The sequence below is a fragment of the Grammomys surdaster genome, unplaced genomic scaffold (assembly GCF_004785775.1).
Source record: "Grammomys surdaster isolate TR1022 unplaced genomic scaffold, NIH_TR_1.0 126531, whole genome shotgun sequence".
NCBI classification, from domain to species: Eukaryota; Metazoa; Chordata; class Mammalia; order Rodentia; family Muridae; genus Grammomys; species Grammomys surdaster.
Genome location: NW_021621323.1, coordinates 8990251 through 9011400, shown reverse-complemented (window position 1 = coordinate 9011400; position 21150 = coordinate 8990251). Strand labels below are relative to the sequence as shown.

General features: G+C 40.6%; 1 protein-coding gene across 4 annotated transcripts in view; it reads right to left on the bottom strand.

Annotated features, from left to right (window-relative positions):
• Positions 1–21150, bottom strand: part of Npnt (nephronectin) — a 66399-nt gene that overhangs the window by 18227 nt on the left and 27022 nt on the right. For 2 of the 4 annotated variants that reach the window (XM_028760354.1, XM_028760355.1), the window contains 7 exons: positions 15900–15992; positions 12677–12769; positions 8090–8209; positions 6620–6739; positions 5000–5134; positions 4657–4779; positions 2923–3318 (listed from right to left, as the gene is read on the bottom strand). In XM_028760354.1, coding sequence (XP_028616187.1) covers positions 2923–3318; positions 4657–4779; positions 5000–5134; positions 6620–6739; positions 8090–8209; positions 12677–12769; positions 15900–15992 — 1080 coding nt within the window. The remainder of the gene's footprint in view (positions 1–2922; positions 3319–4656; positions 4780–4999; positions 5135–6619; positions 6740–8089; positions 8210–12676; positions 12770–15899; positions 15993–21150) is intronic. The other 2 variants (XM_028760357.1, XM_028760358.1) reach the window with 1 other exon arrangement.

The following is a 21150-nucleotide window of genomic DNA, read 5'->3' as shown; positions in this document are numbered from 1 at the left end:
CTATGGTTAAAGTAAATAAGCATAGTATGTAATCATTATTCATACACTTTTGACTTGAATTTCCTCTGATCTTGAACCCACTTGGTGGAAAGGAAGGCCTGAGCTATCTATCATCTGACAAGGCAGGAAACAGCATTTGAGCAAAGTTACAAACTCATAAATACCAGAGATTTGAAGCAAAACCAGGCTTTCTGATTCAGTGTATTCTAAAAAGAGTCCTGGAGGGAACCATTCCAAATGCTTCAGCCTGCCTTCATATTCTGCTTCTACAATTTATACTAAGTCTCAACATCAGGCTTAAAATTTAAAAGCACACTGGATGTAGAATTTTCTTGAGCATGTTTATTGTCAGTGGCTATGTTACCCTGTGTTACTGGGTCATTTGGAAGGCTATCATAATCAAGAAGTGGAATACAGCTGCAACAAGAAACAAACTTCAAATTACTTAGAAGGAAGTGCTTCATTTTCTAAAGTATTTCTTGAAGTACATGGGAAGTGAATCTTAAAACAAAAGCCCAGTGCCATGACCTCTGAGTCTACAAAAATATGATTTCATAAATTCAGGTTAAACACAAGGACGAGTCAGTTCTGATCTGGGATATAGGAAGGAACATTGGATATAACGGAGGTGACTTAAGCATCCTCATAAGGCTATGCCATATAAGAATAAGACTCCTGGATATTAAATAATGTTACTTTAGTAATGTTTCTAGGCCCCAAATTAAAAAGCCCAGAGACTATGGTGATTATCACAAAAACCACTTATTTGAAGTTTAAAATAAAAGTTTGCCGTTCTGTACCCTTTTCTCTTGTAGCAGTACCAAGGGAACAAAATGTTGGTGTTGCTGCTACTTTTTGCAAGCCCACGTTGTTTCAAAAGTCTTCCTTACATCAAAAAAATTATGAACTTTCAGACAGACAGACCTTTATAGGATAAAATTGTAAAATAAATTTTAACCAACTTGAAGAGCTAGGAAACAGACACATACCTTGAGATAACAGTTCTAAATGGATAACATCTAAGTGATGTTAATAAAAATGTCCTTTTGTTACCATCAGTGCATTTTACTGTGGAAAGAATCCTTCACTGTGAAACATACAGCACCCGTCCCTGATTGTTTCTAAAAATCTGGAAAATATTCTACTTCACAATCATCTAGATTATGGATGTATGGCAGATTTTGGATCTATACACCAGGAGACAGAAGACTTGGGGTAGAGGGTACAAGTTCATCGCAGGAAACAGTGATGCCTTACATACAGTCTTTTTTTAAAATTAAAAATGGACAACAACCAAAAAGAGACAACAACAACAAAACCCTGATAACCTTATGTAGGCAAAATCCAGCTTACGTCTTCTCTTGTGAAGAACAACAACCATCATGGGGGGTGGGGGCTGGGGTGATGGTCCAGTCAGTACAGTGTTCAAGTTGAACCCCTGGAAACTGGGTTAAAAATACAGAGCTAGGCCTGGTGGTGTACACTTGTAACCACCACACTGGAGAATCAACAGAGATGGATCCCTATATCTTGAGAGCCAGTCAGCCTAGCCTACTGGGCCATTCCAGACCAATGAGAGACCTGTTTCACAAGACAAAAATGGTTGACTGTACCTAAGAAATAACACCCAAAGTTGTTTTTTGGTTTCCTCCATATGTACACACACTCAAGTGGATATACACCCACATGTACACACACACACACACACACACACACACACACACACACACACGAAAGAATTTCAAGCATCAGTATTCTATTTATGTCAAAAAAATATATAGTGACACGTTGGCTCTATCATGGGAAAAAAGCATAGAGTAAATTGGTAATGCCTGAAGGGAAAGGGGAAGTACACGTTACGACTGCACAGTGAGCTAATCATAAGTGAATTGAAACACAGCCTAGACGGTATGAACACACCTGTCTTAGTCTGAGAATGAGAGAACAGCTTTTCTTTCCCACCTGCCTGTCCCCACTGAGGGTTCTACCCTCTGCTCAGTACCTGTCAAGGGCAAGGAGTCTTAAATGTGACCCATCTCTGTGCTATACCAGCTAACAGTCAGTATGAGGGGAGATGCTCGGCCCCTTCTCCCTGATGTCACCCACCAGTTGGTAGTCAATACTGCGTCCTGCTCCTGTGCCCTCTTTGCTCTGCTTCCTTTAGCAACAATGCCTCTCCTCCCTCCATCCCTCTGTCCAGTTGCACTCAGGAATCCATAAAAGTTGCACAGCACTAATCTGACCCCCTACACTCCACTCCCTTAACAGTCTAGAGAAATCTCATTTACTGACATAGTTTTATCTTTGTAAGCCCAATATCTAACACAGTCTATTGCCCCCAAAGGATGCTCAAAATTCTTCCCCGAATGAATGGACAGTTAGGTTAAAAATTAAATACCATTAGGCATAGTAAGTTTCCCACATTTAAACAGTATTATATGGAACCCCCCATGGTGAACCGATCTGTGTTCTGCTACCTGACATTTGTAAGAGTCCTCCCCATTTACACACATTCCTTCCTCTGCCCCGTCATCCTGACTCTTCGCTTGGCTTTCTATCACCATGCGTCAGTCACCCTCAATGGGCCTTGAACAGGTAACTCTTTTTATCACTTGGATTTACTAAAAAGATTGCCTAGGGTTGAACACTCTTAAAGGGTCTATTAAAAGATAATAATTGAAGCTGGAGAGATAGCTTGGTGCCCAGTAGCAGTCACTGCTCTTTGCAAAGGACCCAGGTTTGATTCCCAGCATACACACGATGGCACACAACCGACCGCAATTCTAGTTCTGGGAGACTCAATGCCCTCTTCTGACCTATTTGAGTACCTGGCCTGGATAGGGTACATGTTACATACGTGAAGGCAAAACACTCATCCAAAATAAATAGAGCTTGAAAAAGATAATAATTTATGCAACTTACTGAACACATCTCCTCTGGGTTTCTGAGGATCCGTCTGTATCCTGTTGTCAACCGTAATTACTCGTGTAGCGGTACTGGTAGCAGGTGCTAAAGTGGTGGGTTTGGTGGATGGACTTTCTGGGGTTGGTGGTAGTGAAGTTGTTCTGGGCTCTGTTGGGAGGGGTGGTGGGGGTGGTGGAGTAGGCTGTGGTGTCGGGTTTGGTGTAGGTCTTGTTGTTGGCTTGGAAGTAGGCCTATTGGTAAGGATGGGAGGAATATATGGTGTCTTCAGGGGCCACCTTGTACTTCCAGCATCAGGAATCCTATTAGCGTGTCCTCCATCACCCTTTAAGATTGTAACATTTCTCTCTGGCATATGAATTGGACCTGAAGGTTCGATCATGACTTTGGGGATATCTGAAAAAAAAAAATCCAAAAAATGTAAATTAGTATGAAAAGATTTCTCTCTAAAAACTGCAACAGGAAAGTGCAATCAAAACACATGCACATACTTACGGAGAAAATCTTAAAAACGAGCCAAAAAAGAAAAAAAAAACCACACAGAAACACCTCATGGTAATTGAGACCTATTTTCCACATTTATAGTCTTGTCTATAAGAAGTAATGTTATTTTCTGAATAACAAATGTGCGTGTGTTAGGATACATGTAAAAATATATTGGTGTTTCTATAATGAATATGTATTATTTGACTCACAAAAATGGTTTCAATATTTATAAAGCAGTAGCAACAGAAAGCAGTATTTTCCCAAAATATGGAAAGCTCACACTTTTGTAAGAAATGCAGTCTGTGCTGTGTCCCCTCCTGCCTGTGTTATGTAACTGTGCTCAGAAATCTACAAACTTTCCTCACCTATACTTTAGATGTATTTAACTTGCACAAAAAATTAGTTTTATAGTTGGCTTTTCTTCACATTTGCTAATTTTGTACTTGCTTTCTAAAAAGACACTCTTCTGAAGTCAAAAAAATTATTTGTGGAATATTTCCCATTGATAATCTTCACCAAAAAGAATCAATATTTAATCTGCCCTGAATGATATCCTCCAGAGTAGGAATGACTTCATGACACTTCAAAAACCCTTCAATCCACAGGATTTTATGCCCTGTGATTTTCCAGTAAATATTTTACTCAGGAAATTTTAAAAAATTATCTAGTGTTACATGAAACGTGTGGCAAATTTTGGCCTTTGGTTTGTCAAACTTTCATCTTCAAGAGCATGCATTTTTCATGTTTATCTGGTAACCCAATACTCCAAAGAAAACTTAGGAAAATTTAAAAGCAAAGCAGTTTTAAACGTAGAGAAAATAAACATTGGAATAATTTTCAGTAGTAGGGTTAAGAGACACCACACACAAAAAAAGAAACATGTAGAATATATTCAGTTATCACAATACAATGCCAACAATGGTTGTTTATTTCAGATTCAACAAGCTGTAATTCCCAGGGAAGGCTCCTTCTTTTTTCCTAGCCGAAAGGAAGCAACCTCTAGACTTTACTCAGGAAATTCTAAAGATTTTAAAATTAGAATGCATTAGAGTGTTTTCCTAAAAAAGTTTTTTTTTTAAAGTTACTCAATAAGTGATTTTTCTGTTTATAGAAGACCAGGCTGATATCAGTAGGTATAAAAAAATCAAGCCTTCAATAACCAATTGTGTCCCTCATCTTCCTTGGGGATGGCCCATATGCGACCCTGTATTTCCTGAGGAAATGACAGCGGGAAGGGGCGTTACTCACACACACAGTTCAGTCCATCCCCCTCGTATCCGTCTTTACATTGGCACGTGTAGGACCCATGTATGTTGTAACATCGGGCATAGCTGCTGCACTGGTGCTGTCCAAGGGAGCACTCGTCAATGTCTGCAGAGGTGACAACGGTGACATGAAACACACAGCATTACAGAGGTCCCCAGAAACGGCAGTGGACAGACAAGTACCGCTGGCTCCAGGATGACTGGTGGGTTAAGGTGACATTGCTCATTCAATGCCTCTCCCCTCCCCTGTCCCTGTCAGTCCAGCTGTGACCACAGTTGGAGACATCTCAATGCTATAGAAGAAAGGGATGGGCTGGTTTCATTACCATGACATTGATATTTGCCTCCAATGTACATGAGGTCGAAACCAGTATGACACTTGCAGATGTAGCTCCCAAACGTGTTGACGCACTGCCTAAATCGAGGGCAGGAGACCCTTCCAGTTGCACATTCGTCAATATCTAGAAACACAAGGTAATTGTATCTTCAGGAGAGCAAAGATGGGAGCTTGTTATAACTGGTATCCCCCTGGCTACCCTGGCAACACACTCCACATCGAAACATCCCCAAAACAAAAAAAAAACATTCCACACCTCCAGGTTTCACCTCATCATCCTGAACTGAATTCCTCTGTTCTCTCAACCAACAGCAGGAGCTACGACACCATCTACTTAGTTGCTTGAAATAGAAGCATGTGTGCTAAACCTTTCCCTAACAACTCCTACACCACCGCCAAGTCCTGAGTTTTCTACCTCTAAAAGATGTTGGAACCTGTCTAGCACCGTCCACCACCCCATTCCTACCCAGTATCCTCCGCTTTAGACTGAGACAAAAAGTCCTAGAACTGGGCTTCCAGTCTTCTTTCCTCCAGACTCTCCGCAGGGTCTGTAAATTTATTTTAAATTTTATTTTCTATGTACGACTGTTGACTGCATGTAGATATCTGTACCATGTGCGTGTCTTGTGCCTAAGGAGGCCAGAGGTGGTTGGATCCCCTGGGACTGGAGTAACAGATGGTTGTGAGCTGCACTGTGACTGCTGGGAATCCTGGAAGAGCAGCCCGTGCTCCTAGCCGGTTGCCTCTCCGGTCCCTTGGCATGTTCTAACAGCCCCGGTCTAACTTTAGGAATTCCCTAAGGATGATTTTCTAAGACAGGCTCTTTCTAGTTTTGTTTCTCTTACTACCTTCTGCTAGCACTTAGCAAAGTCAATCATTTTATTGGGTATTATTTATTTTCTGTCTTCCCCAGTAGGAGGTCAACTTCTTAAGGACCAAAACCTCATGTGCTTTCTGTCCGTTGCTGTGCAGCCAGCACTTAGCACAGTGTCTCCAATACAGCAACTACTCAGTAAATGGGTCTTAAGTAATGAGTAGCTCCATGCAGGAGACTCGGCTGAGCTCTTCTGAACTCTTTATACGCATGATTTCACTTACCGCTTGTAATGGTTTTGTGTAGTATTATTTACATTTTTTAAAAAAAGGGAGACCCAAGCTCAAAGAAAAGAAGTTCTTTTCCTAACTAAGGTTACACAGCTAGTCTGCAGCTCAGAAAGTGCAAACTCAGCCACAGTCTAAACTGTCATCGCAATGTTCTGGGAAAATGCTACTCCCTGTGCTACAACATATGTAATGACGCAGCTCTGGTGACCTGCTCAGCTCTACTGCTCCCTTCCTGCTGGGATACAGACACTGAGATCCAGTTTTCCTGAACACAGTGCTGTTTCTTGCAGTGTTATTGAACATGTGGATGGTTCCCTCTGTCTCATGCTTCCTCCTGTCCTTCAGGTTTCAAAAATAAGATTGTGTTGGTCCATTCACAGAAATCCTCTTCTAAAATACCTGATATCTCCTAGCAAGCAGCTACACACCTGACTATGTAACTGCCTTCGACTGCCTTCGTCAACCCCACAGCATCTCCTGACAGATGCTTCATGAGTGTACTCACCCACACAGGTCCTCCCATCAGGAGCTAGCTGCAGGCCAGGAGAAGGACACTGGCATCGGACTTGTCCTTTGACCACATCACAGCCGTATTGACAGTTTGCCATGGAACATGATAGGGCACCTGAGAAGAGAGTGAGTGAGCGGCTGCCTCCAGGATGAGGAAACCATCTGTATCTCGTGCGCTTTTCTCACATGTCTGGCAATAGGTGACACGGACTCAACAACAGAGAGTCAGTTAACCAGCCTTCTAAGAAGGGCAAAGCAGATGGAAAGATGCTTTCTGACCATGGTGTGATTGAAAAGTAACCCCGCCCCATCATCACCCAGAGCAGCCCTTTGATGCTTTAGAAGGACTGGTAGGTAGAGATAAAGCTTTCTCTGACACATATTGTTCAGGTCAAACTGAGGTCTGTCTCTAGATTACTTGAGTTAAGGGCTCTTCCTAACCAAAATATCAAATTAACTGTCTCAGCTCTGTATTCAAATCCTCTATAGGACAAAAGAAGATTCCCTATCGAGCCCCACAAAGTTAGGGGACTCTGCAACCATAGTCAAATGCAGCTGAAATATATTTTCACCAACCAAAAGTTCCAGTGGTATGTCTGTGTAGCACTAAATAAATTAGGTACTGTTATTTTCTATATAAAATTCAACTAAATCAGGCCACTACTTGTTGATTATCATAGAAATGAAAAATTTCAGCCTACAGAGAAGTTTAGGGTCGTGACCATCTTAGAAACACATCCCAAATGATAACGGAGAACATCACACAATTCTCTCCGATAAAGATATATGTAAAATGGACACTCTTAGGCCTGGGGGTGTAGCTCAGTTGGTAGAGTGCTTGCCTAGCATGCATGAAGGTCCTAACTGTAGCAACTCATCAGACCAACTGTGGCAATGCATGCCCGTAGTCTCAGCACTTGGGAGGTGGAGGAAAGCTGACCAGCTGTTCAAGGCCATTCTCAGATATATATAAAATGTTCAAGGCTAGCCTGGGATATGAGACCCTATTTATTTTTAAAAATCATTTTTTCTGATGTTATATTCATTTCCACTTAAAATAGGTTTTTTTTGATAATTCTTAAACCATCCTATAAAAATGAACTGAGAAACATTTATGAACAGACAGGATGGATTCTCTCTAAGCAATGCCCCAGTGATCATTAAAATTCTTTGACATGGAGAACACGGGGAGAAAACACACTGAGAAAAACATTAGAAAATGTGATTCCTGCTCTAGATACAATTTATAAACCCATTTACTGTTGGCCTGGACAATAAGAGGAATGCCGTGTATATAAATGTGCACCTCTTATTTTGATCTTTAGTTCCCCGGGCATGCATACAAACACACTCACACATCCTGTTGGGTAGAGAGGAAGAGGCAGCTTTCCCAAAGGCAGGCTACCAAAGCATGTCAGAAATCAAGCCTAGAGCACTCAGAAAACAGTTAAGATTCTTGACATACTTGAGCAGGACCCGTCTGGCATCAGCATGTATCCGTTGAGACAGTAGCATTTGTAGCTGCCGAAAGTGTTCATGCACCTATGCTTGCATGGCCGCGGCTTCAGGCCACACTCGTTTAAATCTGTGAACAGTGAGGTTAAAGCAGAGATGTCACAACCTCAGCACAGATGGGAAATGTTCAAAATGCTCCCCGATGGGGAAGATGAGGGCGGAAAATAGGTCAAGACCGTGAAATTACCAGTTCCGTGATAGATAAAGTCTGTGTGTATCATCGGATATCACATTGGGAGCAGCCAGAGGTTGCTTGGGACCTTATGGATCTCTGAACCTTAGGGACACTTGGGAGCATTCTCCTCACAGACCTGTGATTCTAATTACAGACCTGTCTAAATCCCACAAAGCGCAGCACGCTCAGCTCTTTGGGTAGGGGTGCTCTGTCCCCTGTGTGACTGCTACTAAGCTCACAATACCTGAGCTCTGCCATTAGAACCACTCTCGCTATTGGATTCTACTAAAAAGGATACTACATATGACACATTTCACTTTACAGAGAGTGTGCGAATGTTAAAACATCTGAATAATCTGACCTCCTCAAAGGGCAGCTACACTTCCAGAAGGGAAAATAACCCGCATGGATCAGACCGACCGCTATTCTATTTTTCTTCTTCTTCAATTTGATAGGTACTGTACTGACTTTGTATTACTAATCCATTCAAGTCACAAAGCAAGGTTTTAAAGCTTTCCGACATATTTTCGTTCGTGTGGCAGTTAAGAGGGGCGAGCGTGTGGGAATACTAAGGGACAAGACATCATTATGTATTTTATGTTTATTGGCTTAAGTATCAATGGGAAATTAATGAATTCCACAATATAAAAGTTTTCCAGCACAGTTTGCACACTGCCTCAAGTGAACATAAAATCCACAACGACATAAAACAATGAAATAGGAATGCCCGTAATATAGGCCTCATTAAAAAGAAATGTGACCACATGTTCACTTTGTCTGGAAACAGCAGCCTAAGTACTTGATTAGCATAATTTAATTATCAATTTATCCATATCACTGAATAAAAAAAACAGATAATAATATATCTAGCTACAGAGCTGCTAATCTAATCTAATCTAATCTAATCTAATCTAATCTAATCAAAGTTAAATCTGACCTACTCTTTTACCAGAGATCTATATTTCACTGAAACATCCAGTTACACCACGTTTTAAATGTTTTAAATAATTTTTTTAATGTTCACCAAATAAACATTACACCTCAAAATATTTTTCACTTTTACTGACTTTCCAACTTGGTCTTTTTTCTGCCCTCACCACAGTGTAAGCACATTGGCAGCAGAACAAATTCTAGAAAGGTTAGATAAACACAGCAAATACCTTTGCCATTTCCTAGGTTTTCTTCAGTTTTTTTTCCTTTTATTGTCTCTTGCCCAGTCAAAGGTTTTCAAAACAGAACCACATTTTAAGTGTTTTAAAAAGAACCTCTCTTCATAGATGTGTAGATTGTTTTATCAAAAAACTTAACTTCCATGTCTGTTGAAATCTGCTTGATTTCAGGGTGGCTGCCTGAGGTGAAATTCTCCTGCTTGTTCATACTCTTCTGCCTTGTATTTGAAAATGTATTAATCATTTGCATCAGGAAATTCTTTCTTAGTTCCTAAAAGTTTTCTTATCATCCTTAACATCAATCCTGTCGACATCACACTGGCTTTCTGGCTCCCTGGACACAACCTGAGAGGTACTTATAAAGCTGAGTATAAGAGAGACTCTTATTCCAAAAGCCACAAAATAGAGTAAGATATGGCTGTATTTCAGGAGAAGGCGATTGATGGCTTTTTAAGAGTGTCAATTAAGATTCCCTAGTTTATTTTTAGAGAGCAACACAAACTCCTGGTGGTGTCTTACTGGATCCAGCAGCTGTTCATAACCAGAGCAGGCTCACAAGCCAGAACTATTTGATGCCAGTGGGAGTCTCTCTGTCACCCACCCGTGCTTAAAGCTGAAGCCAACTGAAGGCAGTGCCCCCACAACCTGGTCCAGTGCTGGTCAATGAGGCCCTTAGCACGCCTTTTGGAATCTAGCCTGTTTGCCGGAGGTCTTAAAGATGACCTTTAATCCATATTTATCTCTTCCTTCCCATGGGAAAAGTGCTTTGTGGTTAGGAATCACGAAACTAAAAGGATATAAAAACTAACAGTTGTGTTAAGGATGCTGAAGGGTTGCTCTCCAGAATTGATGCCTCTGGTGTGGTACAGGTGAGGAAGGATTCAGTTTTCTTTAAGAAGCTGGTCACTAGGAATTTGACCACAATCTAGTGAACACACAATGGATTTAGTTTTTCCTCCTCTTCCTCCTCCTCCTCTTCTTCCTCCTCCTCCTCCTTCTTCCCTTCCTCCTCCTCTTCCTTCTCTTCCTCCTCCTCCTCCTCCTCCTCCTCCTCCTCCTCCTCCTCCTCCTCTCCTTCTTTCTCCTCCTTTGGGGGTGGGTCACAATGGTTAGAGGACTGGGAAGTGAGTGTGATCAGGGTTCATGAAGTAAAATTCCCAAATAATCAATAAAAATATTATGGAAAAAAACGAACTGTCATACTTTTAAAAATTCTGAAAATTTGCTCTATGAAAAAAATATGGAAAAGGAAGAAAAAAGAAAGCATCCAATGGGTAAACATGAGGTGATATTGGTCCTATTACCTGATATTAAAAGCTATGTAATAATTCAGGCATGTGGAAGCCACTTGAGAAATTGCTCTAGCAGCTGTTAATGGCCTGGCTGGCATTCCCTTGACAGGTGGTTGGTGTTATGTTAATATCCCTGATGACTGCCTGGCCCCATCTCCAACATACTCACAGTGCCCCTTACCAGAACCCCTACAGGCATTAACAAAACAGGGTTCCAGCCTGTGAGGAGGGAACATCAAAGCTCCCGGCATCTTGCTGAAGAACCTCTTTGCCCTTCATTTTTCTCAGTGTTTCTAGTCTATAATTAACCCACCTTGTTTCTGGGTTGACCCAAAGCCTTTCAAAATTGAGTTAGTGTGTGATAAATGTGGTACTCATATCTGTATTCTTATCAATTCGAGTCAGAAATTTTAAATGACACTTTCAAATTACAATAAACGTCCTTATAACAAGCATGAAAGACTCCCCTTGATCCTCACTGTCTTATAGAAATTTAAAAGTTGGTAAATGAGTCTAGAAAATAAACCTTAGGGTTTCTATTTTAAGGTTCCTTTCATCTTACCCTGGAAGCATAGATCTATAATAAAATTATAATGAACTCTGTCATGCATATATCTTATACTAAAGGATGTAATTTTATCCCTTATATTCAAGCACTTTAAATACTAATGCATATAACCCATGAAGAATATTATCATCATGGCTACATTTAAGCAGGCTGGTGGATTCAGGAGCAAGGAGCAGGAAGGGGGGGGTGAGAAGGGAGCTGGTCCAGAGCAGAAGTGCAAGCTGCATAGCATCATCATTTGACTTCACGACAAAGAGAGTCAGAAACTGTATTAGCATGCAGACGATGAAAGGTAGCTTGAAAGATCTGGGAGAGAGTCCTCACATAAGATAACTGCTGTTTTACAGAAAGACACCCTCTGGTCGCTTTAACGCATTTGGACTTTTCCCCTTTGATGCTTAAATTGGATGATGTTTCAGAAATCTAACTTTTAAAATTTTATCTCACTAAAGCCAGGTCACAGGTGAATAGATGTCTAATTATTGACAGCCATAGCTTTCTTAATTATGAGCAACTCTAAAGTGAACACCATTGTTCTGGCCCCTTGAACAGAACAAGTACAAATTTAACAAGTTCCCAATCAGCAACAACAACAATTTTTCACCAACTATTTCAGTTATTCTAAGTTAAACATATGAGTGGGTAAAGATAAAATCAGAAGTAGAAAGTGAGCCTACCACCTTACTTCCCTACAGATTTTTCCATCACTATGGAGACTACAAAATAGTTCCAGGGGAACGAGTTCACAGCAGCCCAACAGACAAGCAGGGGAAGAGCTACCTTCCTGTCCCCTACTCCACACTGCTGATAAGACTGAGTTGCTTCCAACAGATTGTCAATGAACAACTAATTAGGACCAGAACTCCACTCTTTGGCCATTGCAGAGTGTGTACCAAAAGAAAGAAGCCAAAGTGTGGTCTGATTTCTAAACAAACCTAAAATCCCATATCCTGGACAGTAAGAGAAGAAGGGCATTAAATTCCTTCTAAAAATCTACCTGGAAAAAGTCACCCAAACTCATAGCTTCGTAGAGGAATTGTCGACTTCTCCAAACTAAGAAAACAAAACCTATCTTGCCATCTGTTTTTGGGAGAAGGTTTCCAAACTCAGAAAAGAGGGGGAAAGTGGCCATTCATGGTACAGGAGGAGGAGAGAAAGCTCCCTGCTTTCCAGGGCACAGAGAATCAGCAACAGGTGACAATTCCATGGCCTGCTTCACATGCTCAGGCTGAAGGCTGGGCGTCTCTGCACAAGCCTTCATTGCAAGAAGTCACATAACTGCAGGAAGCCTTGCAGGTGGGAGCAGTGGCCACCTGAGACAATGTACGCTCACCCCTTGAAGGTACACTTGTGGCTTGATGATCCGGGGGTTGGAAAAGAGGCTGTTCACTGCCTTGGTCAAGAGGAGTTGGGTGGAAGGGCTCATCTTCACAACAGGCAGAAGGTAATAAGAGTCAGCTTTGAACTGATGTCATTTTTAGCCCTAAAAATCTTCACAAGTATATATTAAACATTTACAAAATGCTGATAGAGCTTAATAAGGCTCTGGCTACTTCACAAATAATTTCCAATTGTTTTCTGTCTTTCTTTATTTTCTCTCTAAAAATTTATGATAGCTACCTTCCTTTCCAAAGAAAACTTATAAATTAATAATCCACCACTCTCATACCATTAAAAAACAAACAAAAAGATTAGCATGTGACTTTCACCAACAGAAGTTAGACAATGAAACCAAATTATACAAATATTGACATAATCAACTAACTCTGTTTAGAATATTAAAGTTTAAATGACCAATTTAAGAGTCATCTTATATTGTTACATTGCTAATAATAGTTTAAAAATATTCCCAAGTAATGCACAAATACTCATTTGCATCTGGATTTTACCTAAATCATAACACGACAGACCATCATGCTTTTATTCAAAAATAAAAGCTTACACCAGGTTCGGTTCACATTGAATTAGAATGCACAATGAATCAGCCACTTTATAAAGCAATGCTAAACTGTTGCCATTGCTGTCTAACCAGCTATGGTGACATGACTCGGCTCAAAGCTCAATGTCAAAAGGGAAGGAAGCCTCTTGGCTTTCTGTGTTACAACACACTCTGTTTATTGGCCACTTGACTTTCTAAATCACAGGCACCTTTGTTTCTGGGGTTGGAGCTTTTAGAAAGCAAGGTTGTTGATAATACCCTAGTTAGGGTGAAAGCACTTGCAAGTGCTCGGCAGGGCTATGGGCAGTCTACCGTGAGCTGTAGAAGCAGACTTAATGTGTGGTTCTACATCGTGGTTCTATGCTGTTCTTTCCTTGGGAATGAGGAAACCAGCATAGAGATCAGAAACCAATCCAAAATTAGTTAGTAATCAATAATAAATGATTTCTTCTGAAATTAATATGAAATCTTCATTTGGAAGAATGTCTTAATTTCTAAAAAATTATGACAACATGATATGTTTGAATGCTAAGAATCTCCAGGTGATATAACTTATTTGCCAAAAGGAATTCCCCAGTGGGACAACTGTAGAAGAATTATTTTTAATAGTATCCTTTCTTGGATCGGGTGGATTTATTTGGGTGGAAGTGCTTAAGAAGAAGGAAATAGGCATGAATAATATTACTGGAGAATAACAAGGGGAGAGCAAATGATTAAATATAATCTTGTCGGAATTTGAGTTTGAATTCCACCTACTGTAAAAGGCAGCATATGTCTTATAGCGAATGCTAATGATTTCAAAGCCATAACTTCATATCTGATCTTAGAGCAACAAGTCCAGAAAATGACTCAGAGGGAAGAATGAGCCTCCCCCCTCAACCCACCCAGATCAACCTGGGTGTGTAGACTATTAAATCCAGCCAGTTGAAAGCATAGCTTGCCCTGCCATTCTGGTGGCACCCAGGTATCTCTCATGTACTGGTGTCTGTTATTCATTTCAGAGCTTTATCCCACCAAGCAGGTTTCCAAGGCTGCTTCTGAATCAGCTGTGACTTGTAGTGAGATTACCTTACCCTGCTGCTTAACTAATCATGTGCTAACTTCCAGTTATGTGAGATTATTTCAAGCTTACTGCTTACTGACACTTTCCTTAAGGGGAAAAAAAACACCTTCTGATTTCCTCTATCTCTGAGGCATGCTTTCTACTTTATGAAAATGTGTGGACCTAGACAAAAGCAGTTCATTTATTGTATGGTCAGTCTGCACAATTTGCTCTAGTAAGGTTTATAGGGACTCCAGGCTGAGTTTCACACTTACCCAGGTCATTCCTCCCAGTTTGTATCTGACAGGCTCAGTCTATGGACTCCGACTGCATAAGATGTAATACCAAAAATCTCTGCGGGACTCTCTTAGGTTCCTATGCCTCTTAAGACCAAGAGTTGTGTGTGAATCTGTCATTCAGTTAATGAGTAGAGAGTGTGCACCTAGCAAATGTGAGTCCCATGTTAACATCCCTTAGGGACCCAGAAATCAGAGAGGCTGCAAAGGTCCCTACTGTCCAAGAATGAACCGTGCCTGTCGGGATGCATCCTGACTGCTGGTTTTGCAGGATCTGCAAAGTTTTAAGATATGTGAGCTTATTTTTTGTTTTCAAGTAAAGGATAACTCTTATCTTTTCAAATGCAATTAACGTTAACTTTTCTTTTTAGCTTTTTAACTCTAACAGTTGAGGTCTGCAGGTACAGGTTAATTAAGAAGAGAAGCCTTGTGTGGAAAACTGTGGAGGAAGAGTGAAATAACCGAGTTTCCAGTTGCAATTTTTTCATGGAAAACTAGCATAGCAAAATGAATATGGACTGTGTAAGTCATAGCTCAAAGCCATCACAGCTCTTCTCAACTAGTTCTGTTTACTCAGGCAAGACACCGAATATCTCTGACCTTTGGTCTCTTCAAATGAAGAACGTGATCGGTTTTGTTATTACCTATATACCTAAGTAAAACAGATGGTATTCCACTTCCTAAAAGTATTAGTGGAGAAAGAAGAAATTCTAGAATGTAAGAGTTTAAAAACCATATGTATGTATGTATGTATGTATGTATGTATGTATGTATGTTTGTATGTATGTATGTTTGTATGTATGTATGTTTGTATGTTTGTATGTATGTATGTTTGCATGTATGTATTTTTATGTTTTATTTGTGTGCCCGTGTATGTGAGGTGGTGGGAGTGCGTGTGCCATGGCACATGTGTAGATGCCAGGGGACAACTTTGTACATTTGGTTCTCTCCCTCCACCTTTATGTGGGTTCTAAGGTTCAAATTCAAGTTACCAGGCTTGCCCAGGAAGAGCTCTTATCTACTGGTCCCTCTCACGACCCCAGAATATAAAACTTAAATTACAGATATAACCATTTGCTTCTCCACAAACAAATTTTAATGAGTATCCAAGAATACAAGTAAGGGAACATCCTTTGGCAAAATATATTTGTCTAAGATTTACCATTTTTTTAACTCTTTCATAGCTGGGAGAAACAGCTCTGAAAATGGCTAGGGGGGAATTTCGAATTCTTTGTGTGTTAGGGATAGAGGTGTCAGGGCTTCCACGAGGTTTGCCTACCTTGGTTGCAGGTTTTCCCAGCAAATCCAGGGTGACATTTGCACTTGTTTGGCCCGATGCACTCTCCATGTTTGCACTGTGGTTGACACACAGCTGTGGAAAGAGGACAGTGTGTGTGTCAATCCTGGGTCAGCAGTGCAGCCCCCATAAAGCACTAAGGTCACAGACTAGTGTGATGATGATACAAAACTAACAACTTTCAATAAAGTCACAAAAGTTATGAAACCACTGTTTCTTTCCACTGCCTACACTACAAAGGTACAGGTATGAATTTATTATATAAGTATCTCCTGGGGCTGAAAAATTTTGTTACCTGAGTATACTGCTCAAATAATCAAGAAAGGTAACAGATACCTTTACAAAAATGTTCACACACAATTTCAAAACGTACTCTCTCAAGTACAAGTCAACAAAATGTTTAGTTTGAACTTACTGGGTTTCTGTGAAATCAATAGTTTTCTAGGTTAGTATGTGACTTGGTAGCAAAGCACTTTTCTAGAATATGGGAGACTCTGGGTTTGATCAACAGTATGGTCAAAATCCAAAAGGACATAAATTTCTTATTAAATAACAACTTATTATTTTATAGGCAATGATAGCCTAAGAATAAACTGATTAAAAATGAAACAAACAAAACCAGAGTTTTTCGTTACTTCTCTTCACAGATATTCTCATCATCTTGATCCTTCCTAACCCTGGCATGCATTACAGTTTTGTTTTGTTTTGAAGTTACAGTGGCTCAGCAAAATTGAAAGATCCCAGTTTAACCTTACTCTTGCTAACAATCACATTCACTTCTCTCAAGAACACATGTCTTTTTCCAGCTCAGAAATTTACCCTGTCTGCCTTGTATCAGTGGAATTTCATGGGGGTCCCTTGTATACCGGAGGATACTGTAAATGTCTAAAGACATTTTGGAGTTTGCTGGCAGATAGGGCAGAGGCAACATCCTACAGTGTTCAGATGTCCCACCCACAAATAAGTTATCTAAATGACACCAGAATGTCATGGAGCCAAAGATGGGAAAGACTGTTCTAGTATACCTTATATGTTCATGATGTTATTATAACGGATACTATAATATGAAAAATAAAACTGTGATGTCTGACTTCAAGGAGTTGACAATCTTTTTAAAGGCAAAACCATTCCATGTTCCTTTTTAGATTTTGTGTGTGTGTGTGTGTGTGTATGTGTGTACATGTACATGTGAATACAGGGTCTGAAGAATCCAGAAGAGAACATCAGATACCTGAAAGCTGAAGTTATAGGCTGTTGTGAGCCACCTAACATGGGTATTGTGAACCAAATGTGGGTCCTCTGCAAGAGTAATCCACACTCTTAAAAACACTGAGCCATCACTCCAGCCCCACGACACAACACATGTTCTCAATTCAAGACAATTATTATTCATGAGCATATCGGTTAGCAAACACCCAATGAATGTGTAAAGACATCACCACATATGGGCTAGAATAGAAAGCCTAATAAAGACAAGTGTGCTGGATCGTGAAGCACGGGAACACGGAAGAAAGAAGATCACCCACGGAGAGGAAACACAAGCAGCAAGAGTTGACCAATGGTGAGAGGTCAGTCAAGAGGCCTGGGTAGCTAACGAGATGAGTAAATGCTCACAGAAGGATAAGAAACAGCCGATTGTGCTTGGAATGAGATGGTGTGGTGTTCCTAAACTCTCATACTGAAGTGTTTAACTTAACAAGTTTCTGTAAGACTATCATGATCAGGAGAATTACTGGATAAATTTGAAAGCTGTAAGGATTCCCACATGTTGACTCATTCAGAGGTAAAGGAAGCAATCAGGTCTGAGAAGTTCAAGTTCAGGCTGGACCTAGGCAGCCATGATTTGTGTTCGTGACTGGAAGAGATGAACTTCAGTAACCAGCAGACACAAAGCAGATAGGCCTTGAGCGAGGGCAATGCCGTCAACCCTGCCTCTGCCTTCTGAAGCCTTGGATGCCTGTTCCTTCTCTGCTGTGCTCCACTCTGGCATGCACTTCTAGTTTCCTCAATTCTCAAACATTCCCTGTGACACTCCTGCATCCGACCTACACCGATCTACACCTACACCATATGTTGGTTTTGGACATTCCCTCGCTCAGCTCTCCCTGGTATTCCAAAGAGCATACTGGTCCTGTCCCTGTCAGCCTGTTTATTATGACAATTAGGCCTGTTGACTATAATCCCTACTGTGGCTTCAAAGCACAGAAGAGGATGGGCAGAACAACGAGAAAAGAACGTGGAGGTTTCTGAAACTTGGACTTCAGACGTAGAATGCATTCAAAGGGGAAAGAACTGTGTTCATTTCTCTGAGACACAAAAAAAGGAGAGAGGACAAAAAACCCTTTGTGAGTAAAAGACACCCAAAAACCATGAATTTCTAGAAAGCTTTCCAGTATTACTTTCAGTGAATGGTAAACAGTTTATACTGAATGAAGATTTTTAAAGGAAGTCCATCAAACATGGTTCTCTGTAACATCTAGGCCTCATCATTAAGAAGTGCAAGTTTGAAAAAAAATTCATTTTAGAAAGAAAATATTCAAGGACTGTTAAGATGGCTCAGCAGGTAAGGGTGCCTCCCACCAAGTCTGATGACCTGAGTTTAATCTCAATGCTCTATATGGTAAAAGAGAACCACCAACTCCCACAAGGTGTCCTATGACCTCCACAGGTACCATGGTATGTGCATGCACATACATACATGAATAAATACTTTTTTAAAGACTGCTATTCCATTGATTATAACATTTTTATTTATGAATGTAAACTAAATAGTCTTCTGAGGCTCCCAGAACATTATATTTTCCTTAAAAGTAATATACATATCTGTTATATGTGAGTCAAAGTGATAATTCCCTAGGATAAATAGGATGTGAAAATATCTGAAGATATGAAAAGGTAGCTTTAAAAAATACCTATTTACTTGGAGGACACTTGGTGGTACAGACTTGTGGCCTCCAGGATGTATTACCTTTGACCTTTGACCAGCTGATGGCTTTCCATTCATGGTTTTTGGGTGTCTTTTACTCACAAAGGGTTTTTTGTCCTCTCTCCTTTTTTATTTGCTCTCAGCAGGATGCCCTAATCTTAGGTCCATCAAATGTACACATTCCAAGAGGTCAGGGCTGTTAATGGTTCTGCTACATTTGGGGACTCAGCATTTTAAAGAAACTGCTGATTGCATTTCTACCTGAAGTGACCAGTAACAGATTACCCAGCAGCTATTAAAAGTGGTAGAGTGCACACAGAGCTGACACAATCAATTATTTTCTTCACAGAAAATTAAAACTGTTTATAAAATTTTTCATAAAAGGACTTCCCTCTCCCCTCCCCCATCTTGGTTTTAGGTCGAAGATAGAAGTCAGTAAATATGCATCAAACATTTATTATACTCGATACACATGTGTGGAGAGATGGGGGAATGACTCATTTTGTTTAGGCCAACTAGAGAATTTCAAAGCAGAGGAGGAGTGTGGACAACTGTAATCATAGAGTCTCAAGTCTGAACTACCACAGAGAACAAATGTCCAAGGAAAGGTGCAGTGGAGACTACAGGCAAAGACTTCCCCGGGTGAACAGGTGGGAGAGGGGAAGGCAGTGAGGTGATTCTCACTGAGTGGGACAAGCCTTTGTAGGCTATCCCCCAAAGTCCTTAGACAGCAGATGAGATCAAAGGAAGCCCCAGACAGATCCTAGCAGGCCAGCAGGATGCTTTGGATTCCTGCCTTTCTATTTCCTTTTTGCCTTACTACAGAATGCCTGTTGGTTTTTATTTTCATAGTGCACAGTGAGTTTACAATGGAAAATTACATTTTCTCTTCTTCTCCTTGGCAGATAGGAGTATCCAAAGGACTCAGTTCTGGCTAATTTATAATATAAACAGAAGTCACTGAGTCGAGCTATTGGGGTGCTACTTAGGGGAGCTTGTCAAATATGCTTGTCTGTGTTCCTGCTGGGAACTGAGAGCTACAGCTCTCTTCTGACCAGAGATCTTGAGAATGAAAAGACAAATAGAGAAGGATTCTTAACACCAGCCCCATTCGTTCTAGCACTGTCACACTCCGCCAAATACAACCCCTGACTGGTCTTGAACACTAGGCTCCGGAATATGCACTTTACCTGCTCTTATCAAGACAGACAAGGGTATTGGCTCTGCTTTTTTGGATACACAGTTGGAAGTCCTATTAGTAACTTCTAGTATGGAAACAGAACACACCATGTTTTTTTTGAATCTACAATGCCACATACTTATGCAAGTATGCCAAGAGCTTCATTAATACATATAAGTAACCAGAAAGCACATGCCCATTTAGAAATCTATACAAAATTGGCTCCCCATTTTTGTGTAAACTGGCCTGCCTAGTAATAACTAATTCCGTTGTAATGTGACTTTCAGGGATGGGTAAAAACTGCATGCATAAAATATACTACTCAGTGAATTGAGGCGTTCGCATTGAGGCATTACTGAAGAGAAAGGACTGATGATCCAAACCGTCACCAGGAGATAATGCATGAAACCTGGAAGAAATATACTACAGGTAATCAGAGAGGCCTACCTGGGTTCTCTGATCTCTGTGTGGATCAGGAACAAGAGAGCCGGACCACATTAGACGGTGTGCTGTCCCTGCCATACTTATATGGTTTCAGCTCAGTAAAGAAAGGTCTCATAAGGATCACTGATCTGATAGATTATTCTCCCTTAAAGATCAGTACACAGAGGTACATCATGCTCAAAATGTGCCCCAATATCCCTGTCACATCTCTGGGGACACTGAGTAACTGCTAAGTCATTGTTTTGACAAGAAAGAGAAACACGTCTCCCCTTTCAGAGCAAACACAGTTCTTCAATACCCTGAGGCCACACTTCTCACCTTTGAGTGTATTCTAAAAATATACTCAGAGTTATCCTAACTGTTGCAGCTGGGATTCTGAAAATCCAACAGTGCTTTGTTGTTCTCGCAAAAATATTGATCTATCCAAAGCTAGGAGGCAATCCACCTCACTTACTAATTGTATAATGTTTCACACACAAGTGAATTACACTGGCCATCAAGGGCCAGCATCTGCGCTAATAAAGACAAGTTGAGATGCTAAGAGGACAGCTGTTCTAGAAAGCAATGAGGACAAAGCCAATCCAAGATCTATCCTTGACAGGAATTTTCCTAATGTAAGAATGCCTTTGAGTCCTTGAGTGCCATCTGTCATTTTTGACATGGTGTCATACCTTCTCCTCTAG